This window comes from Babylonia areolata, chromosome 3 (assembly GCF_041734735.1).
Source record: "Babylonia areolata isolate BAREFJ2019XMU chromosome 3, ASM4173473v1, whole genome shotgun sequence".
Taxonomy (NCBI): Eukaryota; Metazoa; Mollusca; class Gastropoda; order Neogastropoda; family Buccinidae; genus Babylonia; species Babylonia areolata.
Window position 1 is genome coordinate 11,419,900 of NC_134878.1, and position 20,407 is coordinate 11,440,306.

The 20,407-nt window shown below is 42.3% G+C and overlaps 1 protein-coding gene across 6 annotated transcripts in view; it reads left to right on the top strand.

Annotated features, from left to right (window-relative positions):
- The window catches only part of LOC143279722 (uncharacterized), a 63,084-nt gene extending 53,005 nt beyond the window's left edge, over positions 1 to 10,079 (top strand). For all 6 annotated transcript variants that reach the window (XM_076583842.1, XM_076583836.1, XM_076583837.1 and 3 more), the window contains 7 exons: positions 884 to 922; positions 1,913 to 2,081; positions 2,834 to 2,934; positions 3,542 to 3,704; positions 4,828 to 4,953; positions 6,358 to 6,457; positions 6,913 to 10,079. In XM_076583842.1, coding sequence (XP_076439957.1) covers positions 884 to 922; positions 1,913 to 2,081; positions 2,834 to 2,934; positions 3,542 to 3,704; positions 4,828 to 4,953; positions 6,358 to 6,457; positions 6,913 to 7,094 — 880 coding nt within the window. In that variant the 3' untranslated portion in view covers positions 7,095 to 10,079. The remainder of the gene's footprint in view (positions 1 to 883; positions 923 to 1,912; positions 2,082 to 2,833; positions 2,935 to 3,541; positions 3,705 to 4,827; positions 4,954 to 6,357; positions 6,458 to 6,912) is intronic.
- The last annotated feature ends 10,328 nt before the right edge of the window (positions 10,080 to 20,407 follow it).

The window sequence follows — 20,407 nt, forward strand, 5'->3', positions numbered from 1 at the left end:
GGGTCCTCGAACCCTGATCACTAATTTAACACTGAATCAGGAGTCCCACACCAAACCGACCCCGCCACTGTGCGTCATGGAGAGAAGTGACATTACACAAAAATTGATACCAACGGTAATGAAAAAATAGTTTATGTTTAAAAACTGTTATCAGGGAACTGGTTAGCACCGTCCACGCAGCTTGTGTATCCACATAGAAATGAAGACATTACAGGAATGGGTGTCAGTGACGAGGTTGTGATTATCAGTTTTATAGGGTTTACGGGCAAGAACTGTTTTTAATTGTGAGAGTGGAAAAGAATAGACATTTTTGTGATGTATGATGTTGCTCATGTTTGTCCTAATTGCGTTTTTAATCTAAGTAGTATATTATAAAGTGACGATGGGGTTGATTTTGTGTTTTCGACTGTCTGTCAGTGTTTCGTGTTTTCTGTGTATCCCTCTTTCTCTCGCCCTCTCCCCTTTCTCTTTGTCTCTGTCTGTCTGTCCGTTTGCCTTTCTGTCTCTCTCTCTCTGTCTCTCTCTCTCTGCCATTCTCTGTCTCTCTCTTTGTCTCTGTCTCTCTCTGTCTCTGTCTCTCTCTCTCTCTCAGTTATCTATCTCACCCTCTGTTTCTCCTATCTCTCTCGCTTCCATCATTTCCTACTTGTGTGTATCTCGGTATTTTATTTTTCCGTTTCGTTATGAAGACCATTTGTTTATTGCATTATTTCCTTAGAATTCATTTATCTACTGTTGACGTGTTGGTAAATCTACTACTGAAATGTCTTTTGTTTAATGATGCGTTTGTGTATATGTGTGTGCGGGCACGCGTTTATTAGTGTACCAGTATATGTGTGTGTGTTCATGCATAAAGTTGTGCACTTGCGTCTCTGTATTGCAGGAACAGACCCCCAGAGGACACACACAGATCCAGGTCACCGTAAGTATATTGTCATGAAACTCGCTTTCAACATACTCAGGTTGAACCATTCTTTGTGCAGTCTTGTATGTGCGTCAGATTTCTTCAGCTCGAAGTGTCGTCGCTGAGTATACGTCACGAAACAAATACACGCAAGAAATACCTTTTCTGGGGAAATACCTTTCTGGGGCAAACAAACACTGCACCAAAACAAATTTACAATGAAAATGATTGGTGAAATAGTGAAACATGTTTCTTATTATCTCTGAGAGTAGAGCGTGTTATTGTTGTGTACGATATACATAGTGTGTTGTTAGCGGCTGGTTTGTTTGTGTTATTGAAAAGAAAAGGGAGAAGAGGCTGTTTGTTATGTGTGATCGGGTGTGAGTGAGGTGGGGGGTGGGTGGAAGGGGGGATGAGGGAGCGCTCGTAGGCGCCATGAGTTTTGCGTTTTAAGTATTGGTGAGGTGGAGAAAACTTTGTTCTTTGTGTCTAGTGTATGACAGAACGCGCGCGCGCATGCGTGTGTGTGCGTGCAATTGGAGTGCATGTGTATTATGTTCGTGTGTAGAACAAGGAGGGGGGGGGGGGTGCGCCTGAATATTTGTACATGTATGCATGTGGAATGAAATTATCTTTCTCTTTCAATATTGTATTCCAGTATTTATGTATTTGTTCCTCGCTGTCTCTCCATACACCAGTCCTTTCCCCCCATCTTTACTCACCCCGCCCTCTCTCTCTCGCTTTCTTCTTTAACTTCTTCCTTGTTCACCTTGTCCTCATTCTTCACACACACACACACACACACACACACACACACACACACACACACACATGTTGATGGTTTGATGTAAAAAAAAAAAAAAAAAAGCAACTGTTGATTATTCAATTTACCATCATGAAATAAAATCTTGACTTAACCTCACACACACACACACACACACACACACACACACACACACACACCTTTCACAACCCTTATTAATCCAGCAACTGACTTTGACCACACAGGGTGAGCCAGCAGGTGGACAACTACTTCACCAACTCGGAGCATGCCAAGCTGGTCAGCACGGTGGAGCAGCAGCTCAGCGAGAACGACTTCACCATCGACATCAGCCGGCTAGAGACCGACATGCTCCGCGCCGACAGGATGGGCAAGAATCTTCTCGACCTCAGAACGGTGAGCGGCGTTCCGATCATGAATTATGTTCGTGTTCGGGCTGAACAATAAATGATGTTGAGTCAAAATTTCAAAGCCGCTGACATGGTAAGGTTTCATTCTTGGTTGAAAATGGCTTTTTTTAAGGGGAGGGGGTATAGGGTAGCGAGGGGGCAGTGAAAAATTGAGTGATTTAGCATTTGCAGGTTATTTTATGAAGGGAGGTTTTTGTTTTATTTTTTTTATTTTCGAAAATTGCATTTCTGTGTTGATACATTGTGTTGCTGTTTTGATTAGGAGGTTAGTTTTTTGGTTGGTTTGTGTTGTATTGTTGTTGTTTACGTGAGGACATTCACAGTGGTGATCAGGGTTGTGTGGGGATTATTTCAGTGACTGTAGTCCGATTAATTTTCATCTGGTGTAGTCAGTACACTAGCGATCGCTTGCATACATGCATTGCAATTCCATGCCACGGATGTGCGCTCATACATTCAGACACGCATCAAAAATGATTGTACACTCCAACATTATGCATAAACAGGCGTATGCGCGCACAATGGAGCACAAACACATGCGCATGGACACTTGCACGCGAGCATGCACACACACACAAAGAAAGAACACACAACAATAAGTGTTTTTAATAAGATTCTTATTCTCTTCACACACACACACACTTACAGGACACATGCGCACACGTGCACACGGGAGGGTATTATTCGTAATGGCAACAAGTGTACGATTATGATTGTTGTCTTTTTTTTCTTCTTCAGATCATGGACGTGTGTTACCAGCAAAACATTCCTCTGCAGAAGTCTGTGTTGACTCGTGTTTTACAGAGGTGTCGCTTCAGCAACCACGATGATCTTTACAAGTAAGCAGCGCTCCTGACGTTTGTGCCACAGTTGGAGATGAGATAGCACAGAGATCGATTTCACTGCCAGAAACCTCCCCTTGGGGATGAGCCAGTGTTATTGTTTTTTGTTGTTTTTTTCATGTTTTTGCTGTTGTTGCAGCTGTTGTTGTCTTGTTGTCAAAGATCACAAAAAAATGTAATGGAGAATGACGTCTTTCAGTATGATATTCTTCACACTTTCTTTTTTTATTCCACAATTCCTGTGTTTTACTGAGTGGGTATATTATGAACTCTTTTGGTTGTTTCTTTCATTTTCCATCTTTTTCTCCTCCTCTGCGTCCTCTATATTCTTCTTCTTCATGTTTTTCATACTTTCCTTTTTTTCTCTCTCTCTTTCTTCATCTTCTTCTCCCTCTCCCTCGTCATATTGATTATTTTTTCTTTCGTCCACTTCACTTCTTCCACATGAACTAGTTATTCTATAGCCCCAAAAGTGGTCAACACATGAACTAAGTAAGCATAACAGTAAGATATAAGCTGAAAGAATCTTGGTAAAAATCGACTTAGCGTGGGGTAAAAGAGGCAAATTATGGGCGATGTACGTTGTGACGTCAACCCGTTACAGCTGGAGGCAGTTCGTGGACTTTCTGGGCAAGGCCAACCAAGGCAAACCCCGCACAGAGCCGGTTCGCTTCAAACCCGTGTCACCCCCACCTGCCCAGCGTCGCTACACTCCCGCGTCCCCGGTGAACAGCAGGCCTCTGACTCCGTTGTGGAGACGGCATGAGGTGAGTGAGTGGGTCTCTCAGTGCGAGCCTGTGTTCACTCATTTCTGGTTGTTTCGTCGTATTATGATTATGTACCAGTAAATGTTTACTGTGTATTTGAGTGTATCTGATTGTCATGTTTGTATTTCCATAACCTTTTGTTATTTTGTGAATATTTTTATTTCATTTCTCTTTGCCCCGAGGGCTGGATGTAAAAAAGCAAATGCATGCTTGTTCCACTTCCCTCATTAGAAAAAAGTTCGTTCGTTTGTTGTTTTTGTTGTCGTGGTTTGATGGTTGCTGGTGTATTTTCGGTTTGTCTGGTGGTGGTTATTGTGGTTTACTTTTCCAGACATGGATGGATTTGTTTGTTAAAAAATTGTCTCACATTTAATGTATCAGGTTAGTATTCTCTTGCATTCCCACTTTTAACATACCGTTTTGGGGGATGGGGGAGGAGTGCTTAAAGTCTATCTTGTCTGTCTGTCATTGAAAACTATGAATATCCACATTCTCTAGTCATTTGAGGTAGGATTTTGAGAGCACTGAAGTCTTCAAAGTTTTTGTGATAAGTTAAAAAAACAACCCAGTCTGTTAATTAGTAAAGGCATCTCAGCTAACGGCAGGTAGGAGGGGGTTATTAGAGCACTAGCGCTTTACACACTGCCTGCCATCTCACTTTCTCAGGCATGCCAACGACTTAGTATAGGGGATGCGATCTTGATCCTTGGTAAGCATCTCAATTTTTGATTCATTGCCATTTCAGATGCGTGTGTCGACAAGAATAGTTGGTGTGTGTGTGTGTGTGTGTGTGTGTGTGTGTAGTGATAACGATGTGACTAGCATATAGTACCCGTTCCTAGGTTTACTGTGTCAGCCCTGCGTCATTTACAGTGTGACACATTTGGATGTTTCCAGTTCTCTGGGATTAGATATTACACGTTTTCTTTCTTTCAATTTGGAATATAAATTGTTCAATTTTTGCGATTTCTGTCATTAACCATTGTTCATTTCTCTTTTTAGGGTCATTTGTTACACTTCCGGTTCTTGTTCGTACACTCAGTCACATTTCCAGATGCCGAGTTCTTTCCGTCCTTTTTTTTTTTTTTACCTTCTTTCTTTCCTTCTGTGTGTTGCTACACAGCCCCCACCTCAAGACCCCCGTGTGCCCTTCAGTTATGAAGGTCACCGCGAGGAGCAGCACTCCAGGCAGGAGCAAGTGATCTCACGCCTCGAGCAGGACATCAGACAGCTAGAACGCAATTACGGGGTAAGAGACTGTCAGTGTCTTCAGAGTGTGTGGTTATGTTTGGAGGAGATAGGGAGGATGGTGTGTGTATGTGTGTGTGTGTGTCTGGCTGTCTGTCTGTCTGTCCGTCTGTCCGTCTGCCTGTGTCTGTGGGTATGTGACTGCATGCGTGTGTGAGTGAGTGTGTGCGCGTGTGTGTATGTGTGGTTGGCGTGAGAAGGGTGTAGGATTAAGTCTTGTGATGCCGTCCAATTAATGTGGAAATATCGAAAGATATTTGACATAAATAAGATCATGTCATCGCCCATCCTGTGTGTACTGACTACGCCACCTGGTGTCAACACGGGAGGTAAACGGATGCTGAACTACATGTCGTGTCTTGCAAAAAAGGTCTGCCACACATCAGCAGTTTATTAAACGGGAGACGAACAACATCCAGAGTCAAGTATAAACCGGGAACAGAAGGCCATATTTGCATGAATGTGCAAGTTAGTGTATGGCCTATTGGGCATTAATGAATACACGACCGAGCTTCATCAGTAAGACTCACAGGCCGTCAGTAGGATCTTCAGGGTCCATATTCACACGCTAACTGATGAGTGATCGCATTCGACTTTGTTTCGTTTTGCTTCGATTTGTTTTGTTTTTTCAATTGATCATCAGATTTCTTATCAGTCACCAGACAGTTTAGAATACCTGAAAGTGGCGTCCGTGACTTTGTTCACACCTGTATTATGGTCATCCCTGAAGGACTGACGACCCAGAAGCCTCCAGTAAACAAGACTAGACTTTTTAAAAATATTTTTTATCTTTTAAAAACTAAGATGATATCTTCAATTTGGAGAGTGTGATCCAAACACAACCTTTCCTACTTCGGAGAGATCCTGGGTGTTAACTACAGTGTTTGTTTCTTCGAATATCGTGGGTTACTAAAGAAGCACAAAGAAAAAAGAGAACGAGTAGAGATAACGAAGAGTGTACGAGCGTTCTTGTCAATGGGGTATTTGTGATATCGACTACCGCCCTTTTTAGTCTTGGTCATAAACTTGGTGATTATTGACTTGGTGTCTTCTGTTGGCCCCCTTTCTTTGTATCGTTCGTTATCTGATTTTTAGGTGTAGGGTCTGTAATGCGGGCAGCCCATGCGCTGCTTCTTTATTTCCAATGGAGTTTGTGGGTGTGGCGAGGGCGTCTTTCAAACAAGACATATGTGAAGGGGGGGGGGGGGATGGGGGTGAGCAGTCGAGGAGGAGGGAGGGTGAAGAACTTGCCTTTAAAAATCAAGCCAGTAGCCCCCCCCTACCCCCACGACGCCCCCCCCCACCCCCCACCCCCACGCCCCCTTACTCCCCCCTTCCACGCAGCGTGTTCCTATAATGAAATGAGCACTTGACGACTGTGCTGATAAACAGGCATTTGTTTCAGGACATCAAAGACAAATTGAGGCCCAAGAACGACACTCCGTGGTTCAAGAACTTCATGGAGTTCGCCAACGCCCTCTACAACCAGGACCAGCGATTTGAAGGTCGATGCCATGGCCTTGTGGGATGTTGTGTGTTCATGAAACGCATTGGTTGTCGTTAACTGTTTGCTTTTTCTCTTGTTCATTTACATGTGCGTGTGTTTTTCTTTCTTTCTGTGTAAAGTCTTTGTGTATGTTATGTGTACTCGCTTTAAGCGTCTTTTTATGAGAGGCTACTCATTGTGTTTATTGGTCATTAGGTGAGCGTTTTTATGAAGAAACATACTCCACAAGCACACACGCATGTACACACACACACATACACACACACACACACACACACACACACACACACTGGCTAACATTGTTAATAAACAGCTTCAGATGTGGTCATGTGGGATATACAAGCGCAACTGCTCGGACGGTTATGAGTGAGTGTGTATTTGCCTTTGTGTGTGTGTGTGTGTGTGTGTGCGTGTGTGTGTACTGAAGTGTGTGTTCTTTTTTTTTTTCTTCAGGTGATTTGCCAGCCGAAGACGTGTACCGGTGGACGAGGATGTACAACGAGAGTGGCAACCTGGGATTCTCAGACCATAATATCTCCAAGGCCCTCAGCGATGCCTCCAAAGGCGGCAAAGTCAACATTCACACTTACCTCGCCAAGCTGGGCAACGTGGCCAACCACGAGAAAATCGTCTGATGGCTCCTCCCCATCCCCTATTGTTCTCGTCTAGTGTCTCCTCCATCTCTCCTACTGACCGCCCTCCTCATCTGATGGAATGTCCTTCATCTTTACACGTCAGCCTGATAGCAACTTCTCTGGTCTGAGTTACGTCATCTCCAGCTACTTGTCAGCAGTTTTTTTCAGTCGTCCCATTATTTGTCAGCATCTTGTGTTGTGTATCTTTATGTGGAACAGTGCTGTGCAGCAGCAGCCCCCCTCCCTCTCCCCTTCCAAGAAAGCATCCAATTGTTTTAATCACCCCCATTTATCACATATACAGCGAGCCCTGTATGGATGAATCTGCATGCTATCAGTTTTCACGCAAGGTGTACTGACTGGTGGTTGTTGAATCTCCATGATTCTTTTTCTCCTAGCTTTTCCATACTCGCCAGCAGTTTTTTCCCTTAATACTTTGTATTTTGTTCTGTTCGGTCCTGTAGTTCTATTCATCAGATCAATGGTCACTCCTAAACCCTTCATTCAGCATTTTGTTTTCATCAGACATGTAGTGACTCTTTCTAGACAGTTGATTCTTTCAACAGCTGCATATTTCATTGATTTAAAAGACATGTTCACTCTCAGTCTATCCAGTCTTTTGCAAGCTTGTCTAATTACAGTGTACCATACGTCCTCTGTCTCCTCTGCAAATCAGCTCTTTGCTGTCAAGTCGTCGTCGCAGATTTTGTTGTTTGCTCGTTTTCACATTCAAATGATTATTATAAGTTATTGTGGATATGATTTGCGATGTTGAGATATTATGGGCGACTGAAAAGTGACATTCTTGCTAACACTGTCAGTGAGTATCAATTGGAAGAACAACAGTTAAGGACTGGAAGAGTCAAAGTGTGCTTTAAAGCCAGCTGATTATGGAAATTTGGAGTTGCCACATGTAATCCCGTATCTCACTGAAACAGGACGAGGGTCACTCAGAAGCCTTTTACTAATTATCTGTGATATTTTACTCTGAAACTTGCCAGAACTCTAACTTATGACACTTTTTTTTTCTAAAGCATAGACGTTGTCATACAAAGGTTTTGTTATTTTGATGTAAATAGTATCAACTGTTTGCTCTCAAGTTTTGTCATTTCGTTTAATAAATCCGAATGTCCTTGTTGTTATTGTTGTTGTTATGTCTGGTGTGAAAAAAAGGACAAAGCGAGATGCACATTTTACTTTCCCTTGTTTTCCTGGAATGGTTTGTCATCAGTTTATGCATGATTCGCACTCTAATGGTTATGTCTATCGATGAACTGTGCACGCGCATGTCTCAACTGATATGAAGCAATTTAGAAACTGAAAAAAGAAATAGTGTTTTAAGAAATGCATGGAACTTGAAGTGTGTGTGTGGGTGCACGTACCTGTGTGGATGCCTGTGGGTGTGGTTGAATGGATGTTGTGTACACTGAAGCTCTGCAAACTTTGTTATCATCTCAGGAGGAAGTTTCGTTTCGGCCCAAAGATGGGAGAAACAAAGTTTGTAAACCTCTTTCATGAAACACAAACGGGTAACGTGTGTGTGTGTGAGTGTGTAAGTGCATGCGTGTGTATGTTTGTTGCACTGCCATTGAAGTAATGCATTATAACATGGACTCAGACTCAGCCCACAGCAAAAGTTTAATAAGAAAATGTTCAGTTGAATGCAATATCACCCAAGTAATACGGCTGAGAAAGACTGCTGGCATACATGTAAAGAAAAGGAAAGATTTGCTAGTCTGTCAACAGAAGAATGACATGCTAAACGTTAAGTAATATATATATATATATATATATATATATATAAGGGGGTAGGATAGTAAAACCATATTCACTGTGAACTGAGGAACTTAACTGAGGAATATGACTTGAGTCCTACTGTCGGCAAATCTTTGAACTGGGAGGATGGGGGGAGTAGAGGGGGGGGAGGAGATCAAGTTACTTTAAGCTGAAAAGGTCTGCCTGTCTGGGTTGTACAAGAAACCAGTCATGCAGAAGGACAGGTTTCTCCCATGATCTATTATTGGACCGCACTAAAGGGAAGGAACCCGTCAGGTCTAGGACAGTCGGGAAATTGTACTCCTGCTGTTCGCAACACAGATTGTCAAGTTATTGTTTGTCAGAGAAATAAAATCCTTTAATCGGCTGTCATGTTCGAGATCAACTGTGCGCCTCTCAACACAAGCAGAACGAGACATAATATATGACAAGTAAATCAACCTTTATGTGGCTTTATTTTTTCGGGGGAATGGGGTGGGGGTAGTGAGTATTTCAGCATGTTTTTGGAGAAGGGAAGCGAGCAAGCGTTGGAGGTCTAGCCTGATATTTTATCCTCAATATTTATCGCCCCATAACTCATACTGGCCTTAATTTAGAGAGACGTTAGGTATGTGTGTATTGGGAGGGAATTACCAAGATAAGTGCTGCTTGCAAATGTCACTCGCGCGCTTTTTTTTCTTTTGTTTTTTTGCGCCTGCTTCAGGTTTGGTTTGGTACAATTGAATTGGTGAAATTGAATATAATTTTCTCGCCCGTCCGTAATCATAATGTGATGTTATATGTCCAACTAATGACCTGTTTACCTTCCTATTTCTGAAGTTTGTTTATACATGAAATCTCTCTGTTTCATATCCTCCTCACCACCATCGTTTTAGCAATCTTAACAGTCGGTTCCATAACCCTGTGATATAAACTTTAATTTATTATGGTTCATCTGAAGAGATGAGTTTGTCGATCTGTTATCATTGCATGTTATTTGATATGTTCTTGTTCCCGATTCATCCCTCAGCCTACCTGTCAATGTACACATTGAGTATGAATGATATGTGTACAACAGATGAATTACTACGACAATTCATGTTTGTTTCCTACTCTGCAACAAATCATATGTCTTGGCTGTTGTCTTATGAGTACTTAATATTATGCCATAGATATATCTGAAAACGTGTACATAAATATATTCATTTAATAAAACTGGTCACGTTTGTGTCTCTGTCTTTTTGTTCTTCCCCTTGAGGCTGTTCTGTCTCTCAGTCTGTCTCCCTCTCTCTTTCTCACACTCTCTCACTTATATGAATGAGCGTATATGCATGTGCGTGTGTGTGTGTGTATGCGTGCATGCATGCGTGCGCGCGTATGTGTATTTGAGATTATATAACAGTGTCACGTATGGCATTCTCTGCGCACACTCACGCACACAAACGCAAACACACACACAAACACACACACACAGGCCAACACGCGCACGATGACGCATGCACGCGCACGTTAATATTTATTGATGGGAAAGCACTTCTTGGTACGAAAACAAACTTGAAAATCATGACGGATGTGTGTTTTAGTCGATTGTGTGAAAAGTAATATTTGGCCAGATGACCGCATAATGATTTATTTTGCTTTGTCCCCAAACAACCCTGCAATTAATAACACACACACACACACACACCCACACGACCTATTCCCCTCGCCTTTCCTCCCCGTGCTCTCCAGCCCACTCTTTATTCCGTTTAATATCACTCTTAGCAAAACAACACGCAAACACATACGCGCACGCACACATACACGTGCGCACGCACACACAAACACGTGCACGCGCGCGCACACACACGCACACACCGAATTACTGAAGATTGAAGAGTCATTCTGTGATAGTTGTCTGGCCAGTAACGGGGAATACGATAGTCCACACGACTAAGAAATATGATAGCTCCAACAGTAGAGAAATATGATAGTCAAGACACCTCGTTCAGTCATGGCCACAAATGTCAACAAGCAGATCATATCCATTACAGCCAATGACTGCTATGACCACCGCGAAGACTACGTTGAAAGCAGAACAATTGTGCGGATTTAACAGGTATAAACAATGGTTTTGATTTGGCCCACAGTAGGCTTGAGTGTATCCCGGCCCACTAAAAATCTCTCTGTAAGATGGTTTTCCTGGCAGGCTGGATTAAAAGACAGCACTAACACCATACATTATTTAAATACTGTCTACCTGTCCCTCCCTCTGCCACCTCTCTTGTGTGTGTGTGTGTGTGTGTGTGTGTGTGTGTGTGTGTGTGTGTGTGAACTTCAAAAATAAGGATTCGTGTCTACGTATGACGCATCTGTCATCCGAAGGGCAACAAGATATGTCAGAGCGTGTATGAACTGATCGCCGCTGAGTAGCATTAATCAAGTATGTTACGATGTAACAGATATAAATGACCCAACTTCACAGCGCCATCGTCAGGCTAAACTAAAGTTTAAAAAAAAAAAAGGATGAAAAAGAGATAACAGTTATACTAATGATGATGAAATAATGATAATAAACAAATATAACATGCCGAAGGGGTAATGTCACTGATTGCTCATGATAAAAAGTGAAGCATCCCTGCAAACGTAAAGCTTTTTACCCTCCTGCATTGTCATTTTTTGGTTCTGTTTTACAGCCGAACCGTACATTGAATGGACCGAACCAGGATGTGGTTTTTTTTTTATCATCATACTTTTATCTATTCATTTTTTTAATGGGCCTGTACGACTCAGTTCATCGCTCAGCTCGATTCACAGGTATTTAAAAAGTTGTTTCCCTTAAATTGCACTCTCTATGCTTGAAAATAATTTGAGTGATTCAATAAGCAGACGACATTTGCTGGTGGATTATTCGAACGGGTAAGGTGTCTCACAAGGTATTTTATAGAAAATGTTTAGATAAGCTGATTGTGACTCTGATTTGGCGAATATTGCTTTATTTTGCACAAAATAAGAATTTAGAACTCAAACCAAAATGAGCCTTAGAATCGTAGAACAACAGAAAAGCACTTTGATCTGGATCAAGCTCGGCAGACTGCCCGATAGTCATATGTCATCACTTAAACACACAGCCCATGTGATTTGCCTTACCAAATAATCTTTGATCTATTCTTAACATCACTCTCGTACATGTGTGGGTGTATATCACGCCCGGAGACGTGTATGTTATGATCTACTGTTGTTTCGGGATGGAGGGAGAGAGAAAGGAGACGTCCGGTGTTTTACGTCACAATAGTTACTGAGGATATATGTATGAGAAATGCTTAATGCATTCAGGGCCAAAAATAAAAATTAAAAAAAAAAAAAGAGAGAAAAAAGTTAGATTCCGACAATACGAACGTCTGACGCGTGAATATTTCAATCCATCGTCGTTGACATGAATGACACATATAACAAATCTACAACAGGCCTTGATAGCTCGAAAGCAAATACGACTAACGGTAAAACATTACAAGACTGTCCTTCCTCCCCACTCTACACACGAGTTACTCATCATTTCCTCTCAACGTTATGCATGCGTGTGTGTCAAGTGCGCTTTTCAACGCCCCCTTCCCTCGCTCGATGTGTGTGTGTGTGTGTGTGTGTGTGTGTGTGTGTGTGTGTGCGTGCGTGCGTGCGTGCGTGTGTGTGTGTGTGTGTGTTTCTGTGTTATATGAAATTCTCATTTACAGGCATCTGTTAACCACATGTAATGTTGAATATTTCATATTTATATGAATTATATATATTGTTATATGAATATTTCAAGTATTGAATATTTATAAGGATCATCACAAGAAACGATTTCTCAAACATTTACAAAATTCGTGGGTTAAATCAAAAAGGGAAAACACGTTTGACCCAGGGCTTTGAACATTTTGTCCAGAAATTCATACGCTGATGAATTGTTAATTACTTTTAGTATCCAGTCTTGACAACATATATTACATATTTCGTTTCTCTCTTTCTGCCTTTCTGTCAACGCCTGTCTGTCTGTCTGTCTGTCTGTCTCTCTCTCTCTCTCTCTCTCTCTGTCTGTCTGTCTGTCTCTCTGTCACACACACACACACACACACACACACACACACACACACACACACACAAGCACACATAGACACACACACACTCTCACTAGTCTCTCTCTCTCTCTGTCTCCCCCTCTCTCTCTTATGTGAATTACACATTAGAAAAAAAAACATACATTTTACATGTGTTTCCGTATACAATACACACTTACTCACTGAGATCAGAATTCATTTTCCTTTCTTTCTTTCTTCGTTCGTTTTTTCTTTCTTTCTTTTTTCACAAGAAATGAAGACTGGCATTTGAGAATCGGCATGCCTCGCTTCCTTGGTCGAGACTATTACAATGATGTAAGTACTAATTTCATAATAAAGATTTCAATAATGACAATTATACTATGAAATTATCTTGCATGGATATTAGCTGCCCATATCTTTTTTTCATACTAACTCATATACACGCGCGGGCGCGCGCGCACAAACACACACACACACACGCACACAAACACACACACACACGCACGCACACACACACACACACACACACACACACACACACACGCACGCACGCACCACGCTGATCAGTGTGTTATCGATGAAGAAAGGCATTTTCATTTGTCGCACACACACACACACACACACCCACACACACCCACACCCACACACACACACACACACACACACACACACACACACACCACGCTGATCAGTGTGTTATCGATGAAGAAAGGCATTTTCATTTGTCGCGATCTGTCCACTTTTGTCACTCTGTTTCTCTCTGTGCATGTGTGTATCTGTCTGTTGGTTTGCGTCTGCCTGTTTCTTTGTTTGTCTCTGCATGCCCGTCTGTCTGTCTGCCTGACTGTCTGTCTGTCTGTCTGTCTCTCTCTCTCTCTCTCTCTCTCTCTCTCTCTCTCTCTCTCTCTCTGCCTCTCTCTCTCTAGCTCGCTCGCATAAAAATAAGGGACGAACAGGAAGGGAATGGGAATATAACCGACAGAAGCGGCGAAGGTTTGTTTGTTTTGTTTTGTTGTTGTTGTTGTTGTTTGTTTGTTTGTTTGTTTTTTTGTTTTTGTTTGTTTGTTGTTGTTTTGTTTTTTGATTGGGGGTGGGGGTGGGGGAGAGGCAGGGGAAGGGGGGCGGGGGGAGGGGGGGTTGGCTGTTATATTGTATATATCTTCTTTAGTTATTCTTCATTTTATTTTTATTTTTCAGGACTTCACAGCCAGGAGAGAACTCAGTGCTCGTGCGTCTCTTACAGTGCCACGAAGATTCAAAGAGGATACTGCAGACAAGCAAGATGTGTCTTGCTCAGAAATCTATGCACCTTACACAGAAGGTTTTGGTAAATACAGCACATAGAGAAATGAATACATTGAGTTTTAAGCTCAATCAATCACTCTGCTGAATCTACTGAATGCAACTGTTAAGGGCCGAAACACTTGACTGAAGGGGGCTTCTTCTCTGAAGACCTTGTACTGTCCTGCTCTTCCTAGAGTTTCTTATCACTCAGTACTGAATGCAACTGACTCAAACTCATAAATCTGTCATTTTTTAGTTTACGAGTTCAAGTACGATTTAGTGTGTGTCATTCACACTTTCAAAAAGTCTATGTGTGTAAGGGAAATTTGTCTATTATAAATTGCTTGGTTGGTAGGTTGCAATTGTGTTGCCAGATTGACCGATTGAGTGGTTTTGTCACTGTTACTTGGTCTCTGGTTGAATGGCCAACTGAAAGTGTCGGTTGGTTGGTTTCATTTTATTTACCCAACAGCCAGACAACCTCAAACGTTGTATCAGGGATATCAGTCAATGAAATACTGTATCAAGATTCTACAGTAATACGTATATCTGTATGCTAGTAATTGATCATACATTGCAGGTGACTTGCAGCCGTTTGACCATGCTGATGTCACCAATTTTAGTCTGGAAGTTTCCGATGAAAAGGTTCCCAGTGCTGAGCCGCTCCAGTGGTCAGTACTTTATTTTGTCCATAGCTTATTTGTGTTTGGGGTAAAACACGTTTTGGTATTGTCGTTTGAGTAATACTGTAACGGTGGACTTCATTGTCTGTCTCTCTGGTGGTCTGTCTATCTGTCTGTCACTGTCTGTGTCTCTGTCTGTGTGTGTGTCTCTCTCTGTCTGTGTGTCTCTCTCTCTGTGCCAGTCTGTCTTTAGATCCTGCCCCTGTCTTTCCCTCTCTCTTCTCCTTTCTTTTTGTTTCCCTCATTTTCCCTCTTCCTCTCTTCTCCACTGTTCCGCAACCTCTCCCTCCCTTCCCTTTGTCCTCTTCCCCACCGTTTACCTATGTGACCGTCCATCCCCACTCTCTGTTTGCCTGTCTCTGTCTGTCTGTCTGTCTGTCTGTCTGTCTCTCTCTCTCTCTCTCTCTCTCTTCTCTCTCTCTCTCTCTCTCTCTCTCTTTCAATCAGCGTGTTTAGAGAAGAAAGTGGGCTTTGCATTCATACTATATCCTGGTCCATCTTTCACAAAATGAGAGTTGTAAATAGCTAGTGTGTGTGTGTGTGTGTGTGTGTGTGTGTGTGTGTGTGTGTGTAAGCATTCATGCATGCGCAAGTATGTAATTATAATATGCACGTTTACTGTTTTCAAGGGCTACAAGGTGGAAAGTGTTCGATGGCAACTACATAGAAATAGTTCCCAGCTCCAACCCTGAATCGGAAAACAGCCTGTTTGACTCTCAGTCTGAGTCTGTGTCTGAAGCTTGTGTGGTGGAGGATGTCAGCACAGTTCCATTGCAATGGATAACCAAAGGTAAAACGTCTGGATTTATGGCGTGTAATAGTAGCATCATCATTATCGCTGTGTTTTTATTGGATTGTCTCGTATCATATCGTGGAAAGGGTGGGGTGGCAGCAGCAGCATCGGCATAAGTGGGGTGAGATATTGTATTATGTTTTATTATTCTAGTCACTACAGATTTCTCGTCAGCTTCGGACTGCTTTCCCTTGGGAAAGCGCGTTGGCGTCCTTGTCAGACGTTGATATTTTGTCTTGCGTGTACATATTTGTTCAGACATCAAAATTTAAATTTTCTGCACAATTGTTATAACGACATTTATATTGTCGTCATTTTTCCTTCGTGGCAGTTAAGTGCATGCTGCAAATAAGACGTTAGCCAGTCGCCTTATCTGACTGACTATCTGGGCACCCAGTCTATCAAAGTTTAATTAAGAGAAAGAGAAAAGTCTGCTTGTGCGCGACTGGGGTCGTCTCCTAGCTGACGTGGAAGAAAGCGATATCACCAGGCAGTCACTCTTTAATTATGTCTGATGTACAGAATGTAGTGTGCTCTATTGTTATCTTAAAAAGTAAGTTTATGATTAATTGTGTTAAAAAAAAACATTTGCATAATGTTGGGTTTTTTTTATTCTCATCGTGCTAGAATGATACGACACACTGCGATATCAACTCAACGTTATCGTATACGGATATAAATATTGCACAGTATACATGATGTTATCATCTGCAGACGAAGGTTACCTCGAGGAACCAGTGTACGTGTGCCGGTCAGACGTTCTGAACACAAGTCTGCCCAATCTGCTGAAATGGTCTACTGAAGAACTTGCCGGACCTCCTCTGGAGCGTTCTTCTCCTGGCTCCCTTCAGGACGTTGAAAACGTTTCTGAAGATCTGTTGTTTGGGTAAGATGTGATACATTTCCCTTCCAGTCTCCTCTGAGAGAAGGTATTCCTTCCAATCTCTTGTGATAGAAGATATTCTCAATGACATTATTTTATACATTTCTCTGTCTTTCTTGCTCTCACCCTCCTTTTATGTGTCTCTGTCTGTCTGTCTCTCTTGCTTTCCTGCGAACGTATGATAACTTTGGGTGTGTACATGTTTTTATATGGTTTTCTTTCAAATGGTTGGTAGGTTTAGTAATTTCCACCAAGTGATATGTGTGCATGTCTGAATGTGTCTCTGTCTGTTTATGTTCGGGCACTCGTATACATATACACATACGCGTTTGTACACGTAAACGTTTTGTTTGTGCATTTGTTGTACGGAATAAAGGAGAAAGGTTTCAGAATGGTTAAGACGCTTATCTTCCTGTAAAGTGTCCGTGAGGGTTAGGGTTCGAATCCTGCTCTCACCCTTTCTCCCAGATTTTGACTGGAAAATGAAAAGGAGCGTATTTTCATTAATACGAGGCGATAAACCGAGGCCCCCGTGTGCCGCACGCACTTGGGGTACTGAAAAAGAACCCATGGCAACATGAGTATTTTTCCTCTGGCAGAATTCTGTAAAATACATCCACTCTGTTAGGTATACAAATATATGTGCATGCACTGAAGGCCTGACTGAATGCGTTGGGTTATGCTGTTGGTCAGGCATCTGCCTAGCAGATGTGGTGTAGTGCATCATGTGGATTTGCCCGAAAGCAGTAAGCCTCCTTCAGAAACTGAAATTTAAACTGAAACTGTACGACGTAACAATATAATGCACAAAATATTTTGACAATTTGCTTTTTTTTTTGCTTTTTTTTAACAGAAAAAGCGACCTGCATCTTGAGACATCGCCAGAGCAGAGTTTAGAGGGACCACCGGTGTCCAGCTCATCCCAGATCTTCAGTAAAACCGAGGAGTTGGAACAGCATTCTTTCACACCTGTAAGACTGATGAACTGATACAGGGATGTACTGGGGGATATTTTACTATTTCTTCGTCAACGTGGCTTTTTTGCTTGAAATACTGTGTCTGAGAAGAATGCTCACCTACAAAGCTGAGTCAGTATTTTCCCTGTACTTTTGAACTACGTGTAACGAAACATTAGTCCAGGGTATCCCGCCTTTGTGTTCTTGTGTGTGTTCATGTGCAATAGGTTAAGCAGTGTGTGTGTGTGTGTGTGCGCGCGCGCGCGCGTACATGTGCCCACATTTATAGATACACATTAGCACAAACAGTCAGGGATATACCTGCTGTGAATCGTCTGTCTCCCCAGGCCAAGGCAGAGGAACTGATGTGTCCTGTACCAGAAAACGATTCACCCACCTCCTCACAACAGTCGGTGCACGCTGCGAACGGTCTAGTCCGTGAAGCACACGCTACGTGCACAGAGCTTGGGGGTCTGCAGTGCTCTCCCCCTCTTCCTCCATCAGTGCACATGGAGAACGGCGACAGTGACGGTATCTGCTACATTCTGATGTGTCACATTGACAGTATGTTGATTTTAGTACTATTTTATGCGACAGTAACAGCACAGTGTCAGTTCTGCAAATTTCCTCTATTTGAAGCCATTAAAGAGTCTCGAATCTTGAAAGCAAAAAAAAAACAAAAAGCAAAAGAAAACAAAAATTGCTGAAGGGAAACACGGTTACCATTTGCGATAAAAAATGAACACAAACAAATGAACGAAAAGCTTTGGTGAATTTAATGCTTGTGTTGCTGTTGGTTGTGCTACTGCACAGCAGCTAATCCTCTTGTCGACATATCACGTTGTATACGTAATGTTTAATCATCACATTCAAGTTTCCCACGTTCTAGTCAGAAGGGTTTTTATGCTGTAGCGCTTATAGGTCTACTCATCAATTTATTGTTGCTGTCATTATCTGAGTTTTGCCAGTAATAAGCAGTCACGTTGTGTTGTTGTTTTTATGTCTGTCTATGTGTTTGTCTCCTTCTGTCTAGTTGTTTCATTCCTTATTTATTTCACTTATGTTTGTTTTTCCACTTTCCAGTTTGCTTAGTTTATATACTGTGTGACTGGACGAAAATATGAAAATAATGACAAATCGTTAGTTGGTCGATTAATCGATTGATCAACTGATTCAGATCAATTAATTGTCTCTCTCACTCAAACACTCACTCAGTCACTCACTTGCTCTCATCTCTGTAATTTTAAACGCAGATAAATCAAGTATGAAGGAGCTGGTCAAGCAACAACAACCAGAAAAAGGGCTGGAGAAGCTGGTGATGTCTCCGCTAACCCCGGGGTGTCAGAGAAATTTTCTGTCTTTAAACGAACGAACTGTCGGCGAAGGTGAGTTTATTCATTGATTCGTGTGTTGTCATACTGGGTTTTTTTATGACGACTGCGTTTCTCTTTGTGTGTCTCTCTTTATCCGTACCGTATGGAGGCATTTTAGCTATATTGCTAGTACTACAAAGTTGCCAACATTTACTCACAATGCTGTGTTTTGCAAAGCACAATAAATACCGTGCAGAACGGTACATAATAGTACAGTGCGATAAACAGTACAGAACAGTACAGTACAGTACAGCAAAGCACAGCACAGCACAGTACAGTACAGAACAGTACAGTACAATACAGTACAGTACAGCACAGCACAACACAGCACAGCACAGTACAGTACAGCACAGCACAGCACAACACAGCACAGTACAGCACAGTACAGTACAGCACAGCACAACACAGCACAGTACAGCACAGTACAGTACTACAATACAGTGCATGGCATTGCAGTTCAGTATACAAGAATGCACACTGCAACGCAACGCAACACAATGTAATGCAGTGCAATACAATACAATGCCGTCGATGCGATGCAATAGCCTTCAATACAATGAAGGGTTGTGTCGTGCAATGCACGATAAGCGCATGGCAGCAGAACGTGGTACAGTACAATACCGTACAGTACTGAACAACATACCATAAAATGCAACACAGTACAGCACAATACAGTGTGACACACAACGGACACACATTTTGACAACAAATTATGTCTTTCCATTGTTTATATTCATCAGATGACACAGACATTGTAAGACCTTGCTCGTCAGTCATGGAATCCCCTCTACACGTGCTGACATCATCACCCACTGATTTTGAGGGAAAGATGAGCCAGACACTCCTGGAGCCCTGGTCACCAGAAATCCTGACTGACCACTGGTTGGTTCAAACGCATGCACGCACGCATACACACAAAAACAAAGACTCGCGCGCACAGAGCTTGTACGCACACACACGCAAACACGCACGCACACGCACGTACACACGCATGCACGCATGCTCACACTCGCATACGCATAGTGTTCTGCACACACACACACACACACACACGTACGGAAGCACGCGCACATACACACGTACAGACGCACGCACGCACGCACGCACGCACGCACGCACACACACAATTTCTCACAGCTTCACGATCAGATCAGTCGATTGCAATTGAACAGTAAGCTCAACGACACAAATCGCATCCATAAAAATGACAAGTAATCACTGGTTAAGTCCTATCAGAAAATAAATGACGGAATATAAAGACATTTTCAGTGATCAGCAGTACCTTACAAATAGAAAGATAGATCAAAATGTTCAGAATGAAATGTGAAACCACATTGTGTCCGCCTCATCTTAACGACACGTCCGTACTGCACTCGACTCACAGAGTGAGGCATAATGGTTTCGAGACATTTTCACACGGGAAATAAATGGTATGTCTTTGTCACAGTCCGCTGCTGAATACTGAAGGAGTCAGCAAACTGGAGGAAAAACTACGATACAAGGAGGCATGCTTTGGAAATATCCAGAC